Source organism: Chinchilla lanigera, unplaced genomic scaffold (genome assembly GCF_000276665.1).
Source record: "Chinchilla lanigera isolate Chin_1 unplaced genomic scaffold, ChiLan1.0 scaffold00028, whole genome shotgun sequence".
Classification (NCBI taxonomy): Eukaryota; Metazoa; Chordata; class Mammalia; order Rodentia; family Chinchillidae; genus Chinchilla; species Chinchilla lanigera.
This window is the reverse complement of record NW_004955429.1, coordinates 10,111,098-10,132,440: the sequence shown is the minus strand read 5'-3', so window position 1 is coordinate 10,132,440 and position 21,343 is coordinate 10,111,098. Positions and strand designations below refer to the sequence as shown.

The window sequence follows — 21,343 nt, the reverse complement described above, 5'->3', positions numbered from 1 at the left end:
TTAGGTTAAATTTTTGAGAACATGGATACAGTCATCTGTGTCACAGCGATGGGAGAGCAGTTGGTAAATTTCCTGGCATAGAATGGTTACCCGTAACTCAAGCAACTTTCAACCAAGAGAATACATGACCCCAAATTATCGCATTATAATTTGCCCTTTTGTGCTTCTGGTTTTTGTTAGGGAATCCATATTGTGTCAAAATATAAAAAGACTTTCCTTAAAACATTGTTTTTGGTTAAGCCTCAGTAGATGTTATCATACAAATGTATCAGGAGAATTATTTTAACTGGAAATTTCACCCAAACCACTTAACCACGTACCCAGAACACATATTTTGGTATTAGCATTTCTTGAGCATTCTGTAAATCATGTTTTTCATTTGGAAGCCCTCCCCACCACCTCCCCAACAGGCGGGTCTTTTAAAACAAAATGACATTAACATCACAAAGCCTGCCTGAGTTGGAGAACACAACATAAGGTGAGGCTTTAAAATCATAACATTATTCATGGAAGCTCTGCCTAACTATTAAGCTCATTCTTCTAGCTGGGAGTGGTGAGCGGAAATCTTTCCTATCACGCCTTTCTCCTTTTGGGTCTGATTACAGCTCACCTACGCACATTTCCCTGGGAGTTTTAAACAAATCTACGCACCTATCATGTTCTTACTTTGTTTTTATTTTTCTGATGATTTAATTCTTTTTTCTGCTTTTCAAAAATTTTTTTATTTTTAAAGAGAATAAAAACAATAAAAACGATACAGAATTTCAAAACAAGATGATAAGAAATTAACAATGGTTGTTGTATTGCATATTGTTATTTAAAAAGCAGTTGCTCACATTATGAGATCTAGGCATGCAAGATTGATCAAACAATTAGGCATTAACTGTTCCTTTCAATAAACCAATAGAAATTGGCAGTACAGTTACCTTAGCTATCTTGTCTGCTGATTTAATTCTTTTAAGAGCATGAAAGTTCCAGCTCTCTGGGGCTGTCCCCTTGCATGGTTTTGTCAGGAGCTCTCAGACGTCACTGGGCACAGGAGCTGCATAAGGAGGTTTTTCCAAACTTAGCTCTCTCTTAGTCCATGCTTATAAACTGGATGAAGTAGACCTGGGATGGAGCCATGGAACTTGCATTTTAATAGACCCGCTGGGGGATTCTGAGGCAGAAAGCCTTAGACCTTGAGTTTAGTGGGTACTCTGGAGCCCTATGGCATTGAAATATGATCTCCTCAAAGCTGTTGGAAATCTCAGATAATAGCTCAGCAGCACAGGAGTTAACTACTTACCAGTACAATTATTTAAATACCATATGACCAAAAATTGCATAGTTTTTGTTCATTCTTATAAGCTAATAGAGCAGGCAGTATAAAAACAATTTTATTGAATTTATTCAATAATATTTCTGTGTAAGTTATACACCTTAAAGCATTCAATACATAATGCAGTGTTACAATCTGGACAGCAGTATCTTGTCTCCTTCCAAGTGCTTTTTGCGTTATTATCTGTCTTGGAACAACACACTTTACACTGTTGTGTTGGCCTTTCCTTTTTTTTTTCTGTGGGTGGTCTAATTTCAATACAATGTCTACCCGCTAAACATAATGGTGAAGATGTGGATGATAGACGTCCTGATGGATGTTTTGTACCCTGTAGTTTTCAATTATATGGTCTGTAAGACTTACTCTAAGTTATAAATGACTTTTTGAAGCTCCTTGTTTTGAATAAATAACAAATGAGTTCCATATTGTTTGGTCCAGAAGGTCCATAAATATTTTATGCTAATATTTTTTCCTTACCTTTTGATTACAGGACAGCTTCTTAGATGTTGGTCACCTCTGTCAACACAACCCATAGAATTATTAGAATCGTTGACCACTATCGGAATTTTTCAGTTCTGTTTGTTCTTTCAAATTCTATAATTTCTGTACTGTGAGAAGTTGACAAAAAGACATCTTTTTTGTCTGCTGTTTCACAACACAGACTTTTTCCTCTCTGATCTGCTAATATTTCTCCCTTTTTAGTTTTTTTTCTGTTGCAAGTTTTTTGGCATTTCATCCCAATTATTCAGTCTCAGTGTCCCAAATATGTCCATTTTGTATTGTAAAAGAATACCACTGAGTTCTGGAGATGTATAAAAATTATTTCTAACATCTTTATGAGAAGAGTTTTTATGGATTGTAGCACAAAATTATAGGTTACTTTTCACAAATAAAATAAACACAAATTATTAAAATAAAATAACCAGAACTTATTAGATTTCACTAGAAAAAAAAATCAAAAAGGGACTACAGTGTTCTACATTTTAAAAAGGATGCAAAATATAGTCAATATAACACAAATAAACAGACATAGGAGTGTATCTCATGCAAACAAGAGTCAACTGGTTGAAATGACACCTGCCTGAGCAACGCTTGGTATAGTCAGTACTCAAACAGGTGCACTGCCTGAGTGACAGTCAGGGTAAATTGTTAAGTGGTTAAGTCATGTAACTTCTTTACTATTTCTGGTTTAATTGACCAGGAACCATAGGTGCTAAAATTCAAGTTTGTATGTATCATCTTGAAAATCCCCAGTGGCCTATGTGCTAAAAGATTGGTCTGGAGTAACAGTATTGAAAAGTGATGGACCCTTTAGAAGGTGGGACCTTGCGGGAAGCCTGAGGTCATGGGGGATATACTCTTGAAGGGGGCTGTGGAACCCCAGCCCCTTCTTCCTCTTTGCTCCCTAGCCTGAGATGTAACTGACTTGATTCTGCTGCAGACCCACACCATGGAGGGCCGCCTCACCCAAGCCCAAAAGCAATGCATCTGCCTAATTCATGTGTCAAAGTGAGCCACTTCCTCGTTATAAGTTGATTATCTCGGGTATTTTGTTATAGTACCAAAAAGCTGCCCAACACAGTCCTTTCCCCCTGTACTCTCTTCTGCTTTCCTGGTGTGGTAGTGCTCCCATGTCTCCCTCAGAAGGACCACTGAGGACAGTGAACACTTGTCTCACTTGCTCAAGCTTGGATATGAACTATAAGAAGGAAGGGCCAGACAATCTGTAGCTCTGGGTAGAACCTAAGTCTTTATGAAGAGAACCATTTCTCTGGGCAGTGGATAATAAGAGTGTAGTGTCCCCATAAAGATGCCCACCTCATGGAAGTGCCAGCCTTCTTGGGTCAAGTTTTGTTCACCTTCTAGGGGTAAGTGGAAACTTCTGATGGTCATGACCACCATAATCTATTAACCCAACTTTATTCTCTAGAGAAGGGAGAGGGCAGAAGAAATAGAAAACACATCTGCAACTTTGAGAAAAATTGCAATAAATGTTTTTAAGGGGAGTCTACCTCTTTTCTCTCAATTTTCTAAAAATCAGAGTAATGCTTGGCTATTATTGTGATACACTTACAATTAGTTAAGCATCTACCAATCCAGGCACACTAACATGAAGCTAAATAGGATTCCAAGCAGTCCTGGGGTGTCTTCTGTTGACTGCTGCATGCCACTTAGGGCCTGATTCTGAAACTCAGGCCCTTTCTCCTGAACCAGGAGGACAGAGAAGAGGCATTAAAGTTTCCAGGAGAGTAGAAGGTAGGGTGTGGAGCTGACAGTGTTTAGGAAACTACTGCTCTGAATGTGATAGTTTTATCTACCCAGGTTTGATCCCTTCAGGAAAATTCTTGTCTGAGAGATGAGCTAAGCTTCTATCGTCTCTGTTTTCTGTGTTGAGTTTGAATTCCATGACAAGTTCGGATTCTATCTGTGGTTTCTCTCAGGTCCCTTACTACCAGGTGTCGGTGGGCTGTAACTAGAGATGATTGCAACGGGGATGCTTTTGTCAGAAGAGTCTTTTCCCGAAGTGCATGCACCTGCGACCACTGCTGTGAGCCACCTTCCCATACAGATGGCAGCCTGGCTGGGTGCACCTGCTATTGATCTCAGCACCTGCGATATGAATCACAAAGCGGGTACGGGGACTCCTGTTTCACTGTCTGCAGGGCCACACCTCATCCAGTAGACACCCGGGCCATACATGTAGGATGTGAAAAACAAACCCGACGGAGACTTAAGCCTGAGCATCTGACTCAAACTGCATTGCCAAGCGGCAAAGAATCTGGCAGGATTTCTGAGGAGTCTCTGCCAACTCATTTCTGAAGCCACAGTTTGCCTCTGAACTCCTCCTCAGGATGTGTACAGTTTTGTGCTTGTTTTGTATTTCGCTGTCCTTTTGTGCCAGATTTTTTTTTCCTTGAAAGGCACCAAAATCTCTGGGGTTTCTGTGTGGGTAGGGAGAAGAGTAAGCCCAGCAAGCTTATGGAGGTCAGCAGTATCAGGTAACCTTTCCTGAAGTCGATCTTTGGAGGATCCAAGCCACTGTGTTCTTCAAGCAAGAACACTTCACAGTGCCAAGCCTCAGGATGTCAAAGAACTGCTTACAAAATACTCTTTCATAAGAAGCTGAACGATTTAGCATCCCTGCCAACAGCTCTTACATAGGCTATGAGAAAAACTGAAAAAAAAAAAAAAAAAAAACGACCAAGGACCATAAGAGAGTGTTCTTTGTGGAAGAGCCCACAGCCAGATTTCCTCTAACAATTCCCATTATCTGCCTTTAAAACTTTGGTAGCTGCCACCAATTCCATGGAACTTACAAAAAATGCCCAACGAAGGGGGAAATGTGCTTCTAGGACTGTAGTAGGTAGAGTATCGGTACAACCAACAACATCTATGCTTCGTGCACTTTTTAAAGCTAGCTCTTTGTTCTCTTAAACTAGTGGAGTTTCAGCTTCCTCTGCATCTAATAGTGAAACATCAAGTTGTAAGATGTAAAGAACCAAAGCAGAATACTGACAACAATGTAACTTCAAGCTCACAAGCCGTCACCGTGCCCCAGCCAAGGGCATGTGGTTAAATGCACTCTGTTGTTCTGAACACACTGATTATAACATCAAACTTCCAAAGACATTTCACATATCTGCAAAGGGTATTCCCCTAGAGATTCTAGCAGATTGTTCAGTGGTTTGCAAAGGAATTGGAACTATTTCTCTTTGGTTGAGCCTCAGCACCAAAACTATAACCACACAGATAATCAGCACCATCACCCCATAGACTCATCTCTAAGACATTAGTGATCACCACCAATGCATGAAGAATTCAGTCAACCGCATACACGCCGCCTGCCCTTTCATGGCATTGTAGGTCATGCTTAATGTCACAGGAAGGCACCAAAATGTATAACTTTCAACACGGAGGTTGAGATAAGTATGCACATTACTGATGACAGAAGACTGTGGGGTTGAAGTCATATACAGTATTGTCTTGACAGCACATACAGAGATGTCAGCAAGAACCTCAAAACTGAGCGGATCAATTGCACAATTCCTGCTACTTGTCACAAAACTTCTCAATGGTACTTGATAAGTAGCATTGCCTTTGGTGACCCTCCTACTTTCCCTCACCATGTCATTTAAAAGCCATAAGTAGGACTACCCAGCAGAACACTATAACTGAACTTTGTCTGGACAGATTATGAAGAAGTCACCGAAGGATATTTACACAAAAGATGACTTTTGTATTAAGTGTGTTTGGAAGTTTTGGGCATATTTGTCTTTTGATCTGTAAGTCTAAATCAAATGGTGTTTTGTATGTTATTTTGATGCAATTTAAGAGAAATGCCACAATTTTAATCAACCTATGAAATTAATTTCATTAATACAAAAACACTTTATTGAAATACAATGATGTTGATCAGAAAGAAACAGTAATTCCATCAGGATAAGAGGTAGGTGATCCAAAGCTCACTGTGATCTTACCTTATTAGATCACATTTCAAATACATCGGATTTAAAGAGAATTCCTGTGGATCTTGATTTTTTTCCTTCCACTTTTTAGTCAATGAAATGTTTACAATTCATTCTACTTAACACTTTCGTGAACTGCATGAGTAATATTTTTTGTGTTTGAAAATAGTCACTCAATTGAAAGAACAACAAAGTTCCACTAGGCTAAGTATGTGAATAAACCAATGTCTCTTTCATGCCAGTGAATCTCGATTTTTTTTCATCTTTAGCCTCCTACTTAGAATCTCTAACTTGGCTACTTGACTGTTTTGCAGACCTCTAAATTTTAGTGAAATAAGACATGGCCTTTTTCCCATGGGGCTACCCCTTCCACCAGCTCCCTCTCGGTGAATGGCCACACAGCTTACGCAGCGGCTGCATGTGTCCACGCGAGTGTTCCTGGGTGAGATTAGCATTGTAATGGGTGGACTCCATAAATCTGATGGTTGTCTTTAGTGGGTGGTCATCACCTAAGCTTTTGAGGGGCTGACTAAACAAAAAGTGGAAGAAGGACGCATTTGCCCCATTTTGCTTCCTGTCTGCCTGTTTGACGCAGTACATCAGCCTTCCAGTGCCCTTGACCTGGGACTTACACTGCTGGCTCTCCTGGTTCTCAGGTCATTGAACTTGGGTTAAATTCTACCACCTCCTCTCCTGGGCCTCCAGCTGGTAGACAGGAGATCTTGGGACTTCTCAGCATCTACAATGAAGTGTAATGATAGCGTATTCCATTACAATTAGGTGTAATAATCTGCAATAATTCAAGTATCAACTTAATTTTAGAAGGAATTACAGAATAAATGTTTTATTTTGTAAAGAGCAGCATAGAATGAAATGGAGAGCTACATGGGTAAAACTCTTGTGTTTCTCCATTCATGAGCAGGATAGGTTTAGTGAAAAGGAAGATTGTTATGAATATCCTCATACTGAAGAGATAGAACACAGAATGCTACCAAAGAAGCATACTTACTGAAATCTAAACCCCAGCGTGCATTCAGGATTTAACCATGTGCCAGAGGTATGCGGATGTGGAAAGGAGGAAACGGGGCAAATATTTTCTGCGCAAAAAGAATGAGCCAGAGTAGACCATGGTGGAATGAAGCTGGTCAGGAGAAGGAGCTCTGGTGGAAACCAAAATGAAGGACAAAAGTCTCAGGAGCAAAAGCGATAACCATGTGAGAGTAAAATCCAGGCTAAGGGGCTCATGGTAGTTGTGATGGGAAAGTCCCAGTGGGCCTACCAGTACCCTTCTAGCCCTCTGCTCCAGGGTGTGGGACTTGTGCTTGGGACTTCGCAAGGAGCGAGGGGTATGATGTCAAGGGTATCCAGCTGCTTTTCCAATATCAGCCCTGAGAGCAACATAGAAGTGTCTCACTGTACTTGTTACTTTTATCACTATCAATGAATAGGTATTCCATGGTATATACATTCAAAGATTCCAAATGATATTTATACCGTAGGGGGAAAAGGGGCACCTCCTATATCTCCCTTAGTTCTATGTGGGCTTTTTTGGGTAGATCAAGGAACCCAACTGATACAAGATGTAAGTACCAAAGGAAAAATATTAAAGTTTCATTAATTTTGTCTATACATGGAGATCTTCAAAAGAGAATAAAATTTGAAGAAATAAACTGTGATACTTTTCTAATATTTTAGACAAACACAATAGTGAAAGAATGACAGGATGAATAAAGAACTACACTAGGCTGATAAGGTCCCAGGGACATTATTAAGAGATATACAGGGGATGCAGAAGCTAGAGAAAAGTAATGGCCGCTTCAGAAGAGTTCAGGTTCATCCGACTGTCCCTATTACCAGTCTGTGATGATCAAGCCTGTTTTTTACCCGTGATATGTGAAGATCTCTCTCTTGAAAGAATATGTATGGTCGCTGTGCGTAGAGGAAGTCAGCTCAAACGGCCCGTCGTTCCTTCAGTATTATATGCATACACACACCTATGTCCAACTCATATATATTTGTATATGCAGAGCATATTTCTGAAGGAATATAGAAGAAAGTTCAAACAGTAGCATACAAACACAGGAGGAATGAATGATCTCTTTTCTACTTTTTTTCACAAGTGCAGCAACATGTGCACTATTTTTTCACTTAACATCACTTTTGGAATCATTTCTTTACATATAAAATAATTGTTTACTGGCTGCGTAATAGTCAGCTGAAAGGGTATTGCATAACCTGATGTCCTGTTGATAGCTAATTTGGACGTTCTAAACTTCTGTGATAGCAATACTGCTACGTCTATCATTTAACATGTGTCTGCCTCCTTGAGCAAAATATCCAAGAATATTTGGAGGGTGTATAACCAGAAGCATTTTATTGTCTTATAACCATTGCCATTAAAAATTGTCTCAGTGCCATAATTTTAGGATAGCTATGTTACTGTGTTTTTTATTAAATCCATATCCAGTGCTTATACATTATTATTAACATAGGCCATAATAAAATTTTGATAGCACTCTTGTCTTTATTTTACCATCATTTTAAATTTTATTTCCCATTTAAAATTTTTTTCTCGCCCCTTCTTACATTTTATTTTTCAAGGGCTAATCAGTAATTTTATTCATAAAGACAATGAGTAATCTCAACTAATTCAGATAGAGGAAACAATCACAATCTTTTCTAGGAGACATTCCTCCACAAAAGTTCTCTCACCCTTCTTGCAAAGCGGGTTCCCTGAAGAATTTAAAGAAAGTATATCACGATCTCTCCACATTCCGCATTGCTCTCAAGAAGTTCAATGCCTTTCCAACTCCTGCAGCTTTTATGTGTGACCTATTTTTCTCTCTCTAATTATTTGGATCTTATCTTCATCTCCAGTGCTTTGCAAATTTATACTGCTACAATTACAGCTGCTTTGAACCAGGAAACTTTGTTAACCATTGTTATAAATCAGCGCTACCCCCTCACACACCAGTTGTGACACATTTACCAGCCTATTAGTGCTTGGGCCAATCCTCATTTCGGAGTCACCTCTAGTCCAGGCAGGTCTCTGAAGATACTAGATGCCTCTGTTCCTCAACCTCCTTGTTGCACTTTGGGCAAGCTAAATCATCCACCAAAAGTTTCGTGTGTTGGAAAAGTGATTTGTATCATGGAGATGCTATACTTCTCAGTGAATTAATCCACTGATAAATCCATAACTGAAGGTGCTCTTAGGAATGTAGGGCCTGCTTGGAGGGGGCAGGTCATCAGGTGATCTGGAAGGGTGTGTTTCTCCTGCTGGCTTCTCCCTTTATTCTCTGCTTCTTGTCCATTCAGACATGAGAAGCTTTCTTCCACAGCACACCTTTCCTCCATCCCATTCCTGCCTTGGAGATGTCCAGACATAGACTGGAAACATGAGATGAAAATAACCTGTAGCATTGGGTATTGTGTCTCAGCCATGAGAAAGTGACTAAAATGGGATTAGGCAGTTACCTTAAATTCTCATGGGAGTTTGGCCAACTTGAAGAAACGTGTCCAACCATATCCTGGCTTTGATGCTGATAACGTTTCTTTGATGTTTTCAGCCAGGGGCTGTGCTTTACATAATATACCTCATCAATGTTACCCTGGACTGGCCTTAAGGTATTTATACTGTGTTAGACTCTAAAGTTCAAGTGGAAATGTTATGTATCCCCCAAAGAGACACTGAGTTTCTAAAAGTTGTAATATAATAGGAAGTTCTGTTCCAATAACATCATATTAGGGAGATGGTTAATTTCATTTGCCCACTTGATGAGGCCATACTGTACCCAAATAATTGGTTGAATATTATTTCTGGCTGTGTCTGTATAGGTGTTTCTGGGTGAGATTACCATTTGAATTGTGCAGTTGGCAAAAAAGATGGTCTTCTAACCCATTGAAGACCTGAATAGAACAAGAAGGTAAAAAACTGAATTCACGCCCACTGTCTGATGACCTTAAAACCTGGGATATCAGTTTTCTCTGCCTTTGGAGTTGGACTGGAATTTATGTGACTGGCTTTCCTAGTCCTCAGGCCTTTGAGCTGCAGTTCATGAGCACCATAATCTCATAAGTCATTCCTTGTAGTAACTCTCTTTATATGTCTCTCTCTATTTCTATGACACAGTTCCTTCATTTTCTCTGGAAAACCCCGCGGATTATAGTTGGATTAGTTCTCCCAAAGTATCAGGTATAGCACCACTGCTTCTCACACCAGTAGGGGCAACATCACAGACATCATGGACTTTAGAATGACGTCCACTAGAGTTGTGTGGTCCATGTGGCTGATTACCTTCACTCTTATGCTACTAGGGTTTTTTACCAGCAGCTATGGGACCCCACTAAGGACTCCTTTTGTCAGGTATAACACTCTCAGGTTCAAGGAAGGTCTCATATGCTTTTTTTTGCCTTGCCTCTTATGCTGTAGAAATCTAGGAGGCAGAGATGATTTGAATAAAGGTGCTCAACTCAGCAAGTAAGGCTCAGACATTAGCTGAAGCATCTTTCTTCATTTTCTCTTGTAACAAGGGGTATTACCAGTAGTACAGGAGATGAGGGCCTGGCTCCCCCTGTCCCCTTTTTCTGCATTCAGCATGTTACCCTCTTGGCCATGGTTTTTTTCCTTTTCCAGTTGCCGAGTTCTTTAAGCCAATCCTCTCCTCTCCCAGCGTCGGGTCTCTTGATCACATTAATGCCCTTTATCCATTGAGGGATCACCCCAATCTAATCAATTTCCCTTCCTCTGGTTCATTCACTCAATTATTCATTTTTTCATCAAATAATTGTTGAAAGGCTAGTAAATGCCTGCATTACGTGAACATGGGCATACAGTAGCAGCAAGAAGACATACATAGTCCCTCTCCTTGGGGATTTTACAGCCATGTAGACCAGAGTTTAAAAAAATAATAATGGGAATGTGAGATGCGGTTAAAAAATGATGTCTGTTATATTTTTAAAAAATTTATTGCAGTAAAAAGACACATTGCAGTTAATCCCTCTCAAAATACTCACCCTCACGTTGAACATCCTTATCCTATTATTCCCGCTACTTTTTGAAGCAATCCTGGAAGTCCTTTTATTGAGTACTGAATTAATTCAAAACATATATTTTCATCGTCACTTTCACTTTTGGACAAGAGTCAGAAGTCACACAGTGCCAAGTCCACTGCAGTGAGTATACACTGTACTGTTTTTATTTGACAGAAATTACAGCACAAGCCTGATGTATGACACAGAGTATTATAATGATGAATTACGAAACCGTTTGTCCATTTTTCAACCCACACCTTCTTTCAACCATAGCTCACGATGAACAAATTGAAATGTGTCACATACTGTCACCGAGGTTCAACGTGCCATGCCACGCCACTTGCCTTTTGTATCAAAAGTCCTTGCCTTTTCATTGGAAGGGGTACAGCAGCCTCCGCCATGTTTTCTGATCACACATCTGTAACCTCTACATTTTGTGGAAAACAGCACCATGAAGGAAATTTACAGGAAATCAGAAAGGTGCACATTATGAACCTTGGGAGGCTTGAGAACCTGATGGACAAGCTGAAAGTGACAGAGAAATCAGCGATGGGTCATCCATAGTGGGGCATGCAGAAAGTCCGGGGAAAAGTCCAAAGGGAAAAATCACACAGGGAATCGAATCACATCATATTGCCAATAGTGTGTGTGTGTGGGGTCTTAATCCCTTTTTCATTGTTACAAAATCATGTGAGCTGTAAAGAGGATCAAGCCCAGGCAAGAGAAGCTGGGTACACTTGTTTCGCAGCCTTGTGACAGACCCTGTAAGGTCACCTGCTTCTCAGAAACTGGGATGACCCACAGTCTTAGTCTAAGTTACCAAGTTTATGCCAGTTTGCTGTATGGAAATACAGTGCAGGTCTTTTTCACACAGGGATTGGCTCAGAGTGACTCAGACAGGAGCTGTGTCACTGTGGGAGTACCATGACTCCTAACACCAACTCTCCATGCTCATTAGTATCTTTACCGAAAATGTCAGCTCAAGAAATAACAACAAAAAAATGACAGGACACGTTGTTGTTGCCTCAAGCTGTAGCAGTGTTTGCACTCAGCTCAAACCAACAGAAACCTTCATGGAATTGATCTCCTAGAGACAGGTGTTTATTGGATTCATTCCTGGCTCTAAGGGCAGATAGCCAGGGGCTTGTAGGGTGACTTCGATGTCACCTTCTTTCATCTTCTTTCTCTGAAAGGTGAATGTTTAAAATTACTAACAGAACAGAACAAGACGGATACAGTATAGTAAGTAGGGAAAAATAAGTTTCTAAAGTGCACACATGATACAAATTATGTTAAAACAACAGAGAGAGCTCAAAAGATCATAGTTAATTGTTTTCATTTTTGATCAAGAGACTTTTTTTCCTGTTCTCAGGTGTTTATCATATTCAGGTATTTTCTTGTACTCAGGTATTTATAAGAAAAAGAAAAATATTGTTTGAGAATTATACATGAAATGTACAATTTTTTGTTTATCATTTTTACTGCCAGCTTCCAAATCAATGACAATCCAAAGAGCTAAATTCAAAACAATTGACATTTTCTCACTGTTGGAAATATGATAACTTTGGCAAAGCTAGATAAATAAGACTATAAGACTGTCGGTGATTTTTCGGTGGGATATTCTGTTTACACTCTGAGAAAAGAGTTTGCAGAAATAGTAATATTTCTTTCAAGTGCCTGATGATAAGTCCTGTTGGCAAGAATTACAGAAGAGGTGAGCTGATGATTCTATTTGTTTGAAAATTTTACTTTTTTCATTATTTGCTTTTTCAGAGAATATTTGGCCTGAAGGAGTTTTGGGAAGAATTTGGGAGAAGCAAAATCAGCAGATGATTTCCTTGACGTGTCTGAATCACTCATGTATTTCCTACACTGCGTTGTAGAAAGGAGCCTTGGAAAGAAGATTTAGAAATAAGAACAGAGGCTATGCTGCAGCAAACAGTTGCTTAGTCATACAAGCACTGCTTTTGATATCAACAGGCCTGGATGTCTATGGCACCTACTACCTATGGGACTGTACATGTTTCTGAATCGTGCAGTGGGGATTTCACTAGGTTTGATTTGATATTTATGGTAAAATATAGACTCGCTTTGCTCAGTGCCTAGGTGTGAAAGATACTCAAATGCTAGTAAATGTTATTGTAATTACTACTTAGAGAGGTTATCATCTTTGGGGCGTGAGGGGGAGATACGGAGAGTAGCAGGGACCGGAAGTATCTTATAGTTGTGGGGCCTCTTATTATTGCCAGAGATGGCCCCACAATGCCTTGGCTGGGTGCTGAAGAGGAGAAGCACTCGGGATTCTCTCACTAGATCAAGGTGTGCATGGGTGCAAATTAACAAAAGCTGCCTTTCCTCAAGACATCTGCTGGAACATTGTTGTAATAAATGTAAACATCTATGATTATTGCAGAAATGAATGTTGATCTGTAGAGCTATATAGAGCTCTACCTGTAAAACTGTACATGGTTACCTTGAGTTATAGCCACAAGATGACTCTACCCTTGTTTCAATCTTCATTTGCTGCTATCTTGTATTTTATGATCCCTATTGGACCCTTTTAAATTATTTCTGGACTGAGGGAGGGTACATATGCGAACATGTGGTACTGATAGTCAGCAGTGGGCATCCAATACCTGACCAAGCACTGATCTGAAAGGCAGGAGGGGAGAACAGTTATACAGCTCTAGTTCTGGATCTAGTTCAGGGTCTTGGGCAGGGGATAATTAGTTTTTTTCTGATATGATCTATTGTAGCTACAGAAATACTCCTACAAAGCATGGGCTTTGCTTGTGACAAAGGAGCAAAGGCGTTTGATGTTTTAGGTAGGGAATAGTCTTGTGATGAAGCATGGGGTGGTATTAGGTTAGGCAACTATGACAGCATTTACAAGAAACAAACTTAGGGCAACAGAAACTTCAGCTTTAAAATGGCCCTGGAGTACAAAATGGCATAGATTTGGTCCCTTTGAGACCAAATCTCAATACCTGACCAAGCACTTGAGTGTAGCATGAACACTTATGAGTAGCATGAACAAGGCGCCTCCACCTTGGGAAGTACTGGTCCCAAGTTTGGGTCAAATATCTTACAACTGATTGTCAATCAAAACTAAATTAGCTCCTACCTTACACAGTTATAACATGACACTCATTACCCCTGGAAGTTGATTTAGGTTGAAAATATAAACACATTTCAGAAAGATTTATTTTAGGCTTCTTGGGGAAGCAGGCAGAGCATGAAAGTCTTCAGCTACAACCCTGGGTCAGGGAATCTGAAAGCATGTGCGACTTCCAGGTAAACAGTGGATGGGGAAGCACAAAGCTGGTTAGTGTCCCAGCAGGGCTGCTGTCCTGGGACCACTGGTCAGAGCAAACTAGGACCTTATCATAAAGTAATGAGGCTGGTTATACACAGTGGGGCTTGAGTGTTTTAATGATCTGCTCAGCTGGCCAGGTGAGGGATAACTGCAAGGAGCAGCACAAAGCAAGGGTATTGGTGCTATCAGGTAGGAGGGGCAGCTAATTTTGGAACAGATATTTGGCTATTTTTCCATAGGAACTTTTTAACCAAGTCCTTGAGACGGAGCCAGGGCTGACTTGGTAAATGACACTCATGAAGTCCCCCCTGTAGAGGGTGGCAAAGAGTACTAGTGTGAGGCTGCAGGAAGCTTTGGGCCAGTGTCATCTGCACCAGCCCACCTCCTCCTGCCCTCTCTGTCTCCGCTGGACCCTCAGCATAAAGGTCTTAACTTTAATTTAACCCCGTCTCTTTCTGATCATTCCGGACTCTGCCTCCAGTTAATCTTACCGTAGAACTCTCAAGACGGAGGCCAAGTGCTTCCCTTGGCAGTAGGGTAGAGTGCTCCATGGCAGAGGATGAAAGAGAATGCCTGGCCCTTTTAAGGGATATCATGTCTATCAGTAATAATAGCATTCCCTGAGCACCATTCCACCCTGCTCCCAATTTTTGTATCCAGTTAGTGATTCATGATACTAATTATCTCAATTTCTTTCTTTCGTAATTTTCCTGGCCTCTCCATTAACAGCCTTTATCTCCTGCACACACGTATGCACCACACACACACACACACACACACACACACACACACACTCTCTTGAACTCAATAGTTTCTATCCATCCACTGTAGTCTTTGAAATCACTCTGAGCTTCATGAACTTTATACTCTTTGCATGTTCTCTGTCTACTCTAAGATCTGAATTTTAATTTCTCTTGACACCTATTATTTTTAACACTTTCTTCCTTACATTGTTTGGTCACTAATTTGTGAAGAGGCTGCATGTTGCAGGATCTGAAGTGTCCAATATAATAAAGTTTTCCACCGACTGTGGGGCTCATGGTCTGTGTAGCTAATTAAAGTTCCCTGTTTACATCCACTGACTTCTCAGGTGAGAACTATAGTTCTCCAGCATATGCTTTTTCTTTGAAAACTCCTTCTCTTCCTCCTCCTCCTCTTTTTTCTTTCTTTTTTTTTCTTTTTGGTATAAGAAATTAAAACCAAGGCCTTCACATGGTCTTACACTCCTAGCCCTTTTTCACTTTTTAAAATTCTGAAACAGGGTCTTGCTAAGTTGCTAAGAAGCTCAGGCTGGGCGTGAAATTGGTATCCTCCTGCCTCAGCCTCCCAGGGTGCTGTGACTGTAAGTATGCGCCACCATGCCTGGCTTGAAAACTTCTATTTCCAAATACTTTAAATCTTTTAAATTTCTACACTTGTGATATCAATAAGTTTCTAAAGAGTGTATCTTTTCAACAAATCCTGGGTTTTAGTCTGGATGAAATAGTTATCACAGAATCAGCTGGAAAGAAAAAATCTTGATGGAATACTAAAGACGTCCCATTATGCAAGATGATGACATATTTTTGGACCTAGGCTCCGTCTCTGGAAAGGCAAGAGGCTGTGGACGATTCTTTTAAAAATTAGTGAAACATTGATATAAAGGGACAAATTCATTAACCGCATTAATTTAATTATCCTGAAAATCTGTAAGATAGAAAGTCCCTACTTTTATCCACCTTCATTGTTACCTTCCAAGCAGCTCTCCATAGCAACTGAAAACGTCTCTGGGTTGAAATAATCCCCTCCGGTTCCCAGCGCACAGTCAAGGAATTTTAAAAACAGGACTTTGAAGCCCCGAAACACTCTCCGAGATTTCAAAAGCTGCAGCGCTCCAGATAAAAAATCATTTATCTTTCTTAAGGTAAGACCTGTGTTTAGAAACGCTTGTATCAGCCTATGTCAGTTTTTAAATGCTAGCCTAAGAATCTTAAACTTTATCTGTTTTTTCCTCTCTCTCTTTTTTAACCCTACATATCATCCCAGTATCTCTGCTACGGTCCCAAGGCCTTGAGCTCTTCTGAGGGTAGGCTCTGACACGAGAGATATTGTTAACATTTGCATTCCTTAAAAATGTCAGCCAAAAAGCTTTGTTTTTCTTCTCCAGAAATTGACTGGCTCAAAAGTAATCTCCAGCTCTTTTTAGTGACCACTGGTTGAAAACCTTTCCTGACACTCATGTGGTCTTGAAATCCTCTTGCTTTTCTAAAATACTTCATTCTCCAGAATCTTGATTATTAGTAAAGGGAAAAGAAAGATCAACCTTCCCTGAATATTACCACTTTCTTTTAGTACTTTTCCCTGTCCAAGGCATTTTTACTTAAAATTATATTGGTAATGTATTCACATTTCTTTTCTCTGTACTCTTATTTGCTTAGTTTAATGATGAAGAATACAAATACAGAGGCGCTCTTTACCATGGGATAGGATGAAGTTGGTCCAGTCCTGGGTCCTGTTTTGGTACTACCCGTAGATAAAGGCAGACACTCCCTCTTCCCGATGTTTGTCTCTGGTTAGTTCAGGCAGAGACAACCTAATAGGTGTCTTAACTGTTAGCCAAGTTGCAAGTCTACAGCCACGGTATTTTCCTGCCTGCTGTTTGGGTTTATAAATCACCTACAGACCCCCTGTGGTTTAGGACCAGCTTGTCATTCCAAACCAGCTTAGCCACCCAATTAATGAGGCCTTTCAAACATGTTTAGGCACAATAATTGAAGCCTTTCTTTTTTCCCCTTTACCGCAGAAATTCCTCTCCTTACAGGTTTATCCCATTAACAGCCACCCACTCATCCCTGTCCAATACAGACTCAGGGTAAAGGAAGAGTGGAAATGTGCCTCTGGACAAAGCTGTCAGTGCATGGGGTGCCTTTGCTCCTTCTACTCAGCCTTGTCTCCTGCAAGGAGACAGACACACCTTCAGTCCAGGACAGCACCATCCCCGGGAGTCCAGGCCAACTGGCAGAAATACTACGAGTTCTCACTGCTGGTCATCACCCACCCCTCAACCACTCCAGGAGCCTCATCAGAGCATTGTTGGAGAAGACCGGGTGCCCACGAGCACGTGGAACGCGAGGAGACTGTCACCTGGTTAGTGACACAGAATGGGCTCGGGTGTCAGGGCATGTTCAAAAGTGCGGTGGATTCTGGGGCCACTTACTTCAGAAAACAAACGCAAAATTTCCAAAACTCAAGTGGGCAATGCGTTATGGTACAATAACTTCCGTGTGTGGGATACAACAGACTTTTCAGCATTCTGCAGGTGGTGCTTGGACAAGAGCAGGACGAGAGCATTTTGTTTTACCACTGTAGCTTTCTAGAAATTCTGTGCATATTTAGAGCTGCAGTATTTATTTGAAAGAGTGAACTTGTGCCTTGCTTTGCTTGTTTCCTCCTTCCCTCCTTCCCTCCCTCCCTCCCATCTTTTTCTCTTCTTTCTTTCCTGCACCAAATGTGCATATGATTACACAGGTGCTGTTTTCTGTTGCATAATCATAGCAACCTGATATTTGTCTCATTTTCAGGTTGTGAGATTCTCCTAGACATCAACTGGTATTTTCTAATAGTTTGCATGATACGTAGTTAATGATTGAATAATCTTCTTTTTATTGTTTCTCTTTTTTATTTTAAAGAGAATGAAAAAATAACAAAATAATCACAACTCAGACAAAAACAAAACAAAGCAAAAACAATAAAAATGACTCAGGGTTTCAAAGCAGAATGATAGAAATTAACAGTGGTTGTTATATTACATATTGTTATCTTCAACGAAGTTGCTCAGATTACCCGATGTAAGAATGTAAGATTGATCAAACTATTAAAGAGAATAAAAAATAATAAAAAAGAAGGATAGCTGGGATGATTATTCTGCTGATGTCTAATGGTTTATTGAAAGGAACAGTTAATGCTTAAATTTTTGACCAATTTTGCATGCTTATATCTAGTAAAGCTCTGAATTGCTCCTAATGAATAATCTTAATGATGAGAATCTTAGCTGGGAGAGAGCAGTTCTGTAGGGAGCGCTGAAATTGGACCCATGGCTATCAAGGCCCTCTCCACAGCCTGCTTCTATCAGTTGGGCAGGTTTCACAGAATGCATATGCTAGGGCTTCACCCTCTCAGATTAAGACTTGGCTTGTCTCGGGAGGAATTTTTAAAAGTCTCTCTGGGTCACAGTATGAAGTGAGTGTGGGCTGAGAATCCACCCATCAGAGTAGTTGGTGGCATGGGAGGGAGTTTAAATAAAAACAGAAAATGAAGGGAAAACCCGTGTCATAAAAGGACTCAGATAAAATTCAACCAAATCACTCTACACCACCCATTCCTGATGGATGAGATATTTTTTAGGTAAAGTCTACAAAAGCACAGATGACTAAAAACATAAATAAGTTCATCAGAAGCAAGTAACTGCTTCCTAATATAAATTTTAGCAAATTTTCTCAATCAAGGGATGGGGTTGGGAGCACATGGCTGAAAAGGTTTTTTTTTTTAAGTATTTAGTTATTTGGTGACAGAAGGGGTCTTGCTCATAGAATTTTTCTTTGCTCTATGTGAACCACAAATAATTCAATAATTATTAAAATGTCCCCTGGTTCCCAGGGGAAATGTGTTATAATAGGCAACTCGTCTGCGATGACATTAATATATCTAGATAGCAACAGAAGACTTCCCACTGGAAATAACCAGGAGTCATATCTTGTTAATGTCCTCTGAGAATTTGCTTCAGGGCAATGTTCTGTTTTAATGACATAAAGTGCCTTATTAAGGCTGGTTCAGTATTAGTTTTGCTAGGGGGAGTGTAAACAAGCAAAAATGTTCTCCATATTTGGGGCTGGGAGGAAGAGATTGTTTTGCATTTATTGCTTTCTGTGACACTATGAAGGGTTTGGCCAGTCTGGCTTCCATTTGAACTATTTCCATTCCCGGGCCTTGAAACAGTCAGTATAATAGCTTCGCTCTCTTCCTGCTGCTCCTTCTTTCTGAAAGAAGCTGAGGTAAAGCAAAGGTGAATCTCAGCCTCACCTGCCCAAGGGCTTCAGGTCACCTCAATTTCCCATCAATGAGGAACCTAGGAAGTGTCGCCATCCATGAGAGGCCAGTGGGAATAGGATCCTGACAATTTCACAAGTACCCAAGTTCTGGCCCTGATGACAGGGCTTCAAGTTGTTGAGTCTCTTGTTGTCTTTTGGGGATCTTGCTAATAGGTATGGTTCATGATAGAAATTCTGTGGTACAAAGAGAAGGAAAAGAAGTGATTTTATAGTTCTAAAAAAATAAAACAGGAATGTCAGTATCTTGAATTTGTGAAGAAGAAAAAAAAAATGGACCCAATTTTAGGTATAGGTAAAAGAATGGGACTTGGAAAAAAAAATCAATCTGAAATATCTGAGGATATTGGGCGTTCCATTCAAGCGGCAGCCTTTGAAAATGGATATTTTCTGGATGATACTGACTTCTCTCCTCTTCTTTTCATTGAGAAGAAAGAGTTTTAATAGAATTAATGAGGGATGCAGTAACTTTAATAGAGTAAACACTTTCATAATGATGAGAATTATGGTCCTACATAGATTCCTGAAGGGAAAAGTGCCCTGTTCTGGAACCTTCTAGAAGTTAGGATATGCTGAACCTTGGTTTCCAGTTGTATGTATGTCATGGGATAGAGTATAAGGAAGTCCCCCAAAGAGGAGATGGAAAATTCAACTTGGTTCTCCAAGTAGCTTCCTGAGACACTTCATAGAAAAAGAATTTCAGGACACATGAGTGTGAGGCACAGACAGGTTTATTGGGCAGAGTTAGAATTCGAAGAAGACTCCATATTGAGCACCTAGAGGGGCTCACTTTGATGAATATGTTCAGAATGGCCTGCTCACAAAAGCACAAGCTCAGAAGGATTAGCTGAAGTGGGCCAGCCTTTGGTTGACCTTTATCTCAGTCTAGTTTCTACCTCTGGAGGAATCCTTACAGCTTGAGAGGCTACTTGGTTCCCAAGATGTGATTGTCCTTGCTTGGGAGGGGCTACCTCTGTGTCTGTCATTGGGTAATTTCTCCTGCTTGGGAAGGTGGTCTCATCCTAGGGGCTCTGCAAAGCTCTACTACTTTCCTGGAAAGACTTCTAGGCATTGCTCCAAGGAGAGCTTGAACTGTACACTATACATACTGGCAATTGGGTGTCCCTGCAAACCCTGGGCATTCTTCCAGTTATTCTTATCTTAGTTTCCTGAATCTTGAAGGAAGTGAGTGAGGCCAGGAAGATGTAGGGTTAATACACCTTATTTTGCCAACTTTTCTTAAGTGATTAGTATTCCTGTGTGCCAAGCTGACAGGAATCTGACCCAGAGTTTTAAGTTAATAAGGAAAATGAAAATTGAGTTCCCTTGTTGCCTTTTTTACCGATCTTTATTTACTTTGCCCTGCCTCAATAGGCGTGAGGTGATGAGTCTATAGTTGGGAAGGTATCTCTGTGGTCCTATAGCCATGGACTTGGACATGAGAGTGAAATTCTCTCTGTTCCCTCACATTCCCTGTACCTCACAGTGATGTCTGATATTTCCTTTCCTAGGGACCCGGGAACAGTGACATTCTCCAGAACCCCCCTCCCACCTCTCCCTTAGATCTCTTCTCAGCTATCCCAAGCTAAGCTCTTCAGGCAAATTCTCAGGCACATTCATGCAGAAGAATCACTGTCAGAAGGTTCTCCATAAGCCTACCCACCCCACTCATTTGTCTTAATTTTCAAGGATAAAATGTAGAAAGCATCAAGCTTTATCTCCTGTGTCTAGCAAGTTTTTAAAAATTTTAACTCTGTAAAGACTTCGTGTCAGAAGATTCATTAAATCTCCTATGAACCCAGTAAGAGTCAGTCCCTGCCACCAGCCAGCTCCCTTGCTGCTATACATGCAAGGAATGGCAGAAATATGTTACTTATTCTACATACAGTCAATTGTTATTCATGAAAAAGGATACCCCCCCATTAAAAAAGACCTTATACAAATCTAAGAACCTGAAAGAAGATAGTAAGTTTATCCATGTGTCAAAATCAAATGTTAAACATCTTTGGGGATAAAACCTCTCCAGTTTACCCTGCAGGGATGTAGAGAAACAACACTATCACGTCACTTTTTGTCTTTGGGGCTCTTACCTATGCAAGCAATAAGTAAATCTGGAGGTACA

The 21,343-nt window shown here is 40.4% G+C and overlaps 1 protein-coding gene across 5 annotated transcripts in view; it reads left to right on the top strand.

Annotated features, from left to right (window-relative positions):
* Positions 1-15,727: 15,727 nt before the first annotated feature.
* Slc39a12 (solute carrier family 39 (zinc transporter), member 12) overlaps positions 15,728-21,343 on the top strand; it is a 63,692-nt gene continuing 58,076 nt past the window's right edge. For 3 of the 5 annotated variants that reach the window (XM_013515348.1, XM_013515349.1, XM_013515346.1), the window contains exons 1-2: positions 15,728-16,040; positions 16,938-17,263. In XM_013515348.1, coding sequence (XP_013370802.1) covers positions 17,006-17,263 — 258 coding nt within the window. In that variant the 5' untranslated portion in view covers positions 15,728-16,040; positions 16,938-17,005. Of the gene's footprint in view, positions 16,041-16,919; positions 17,264-21,343 lie in introns of all 5 variants that reach the window. The other 2 variants (XM_005386957.1, XM_013515347.1) reach the window with 2 other exon arrangements.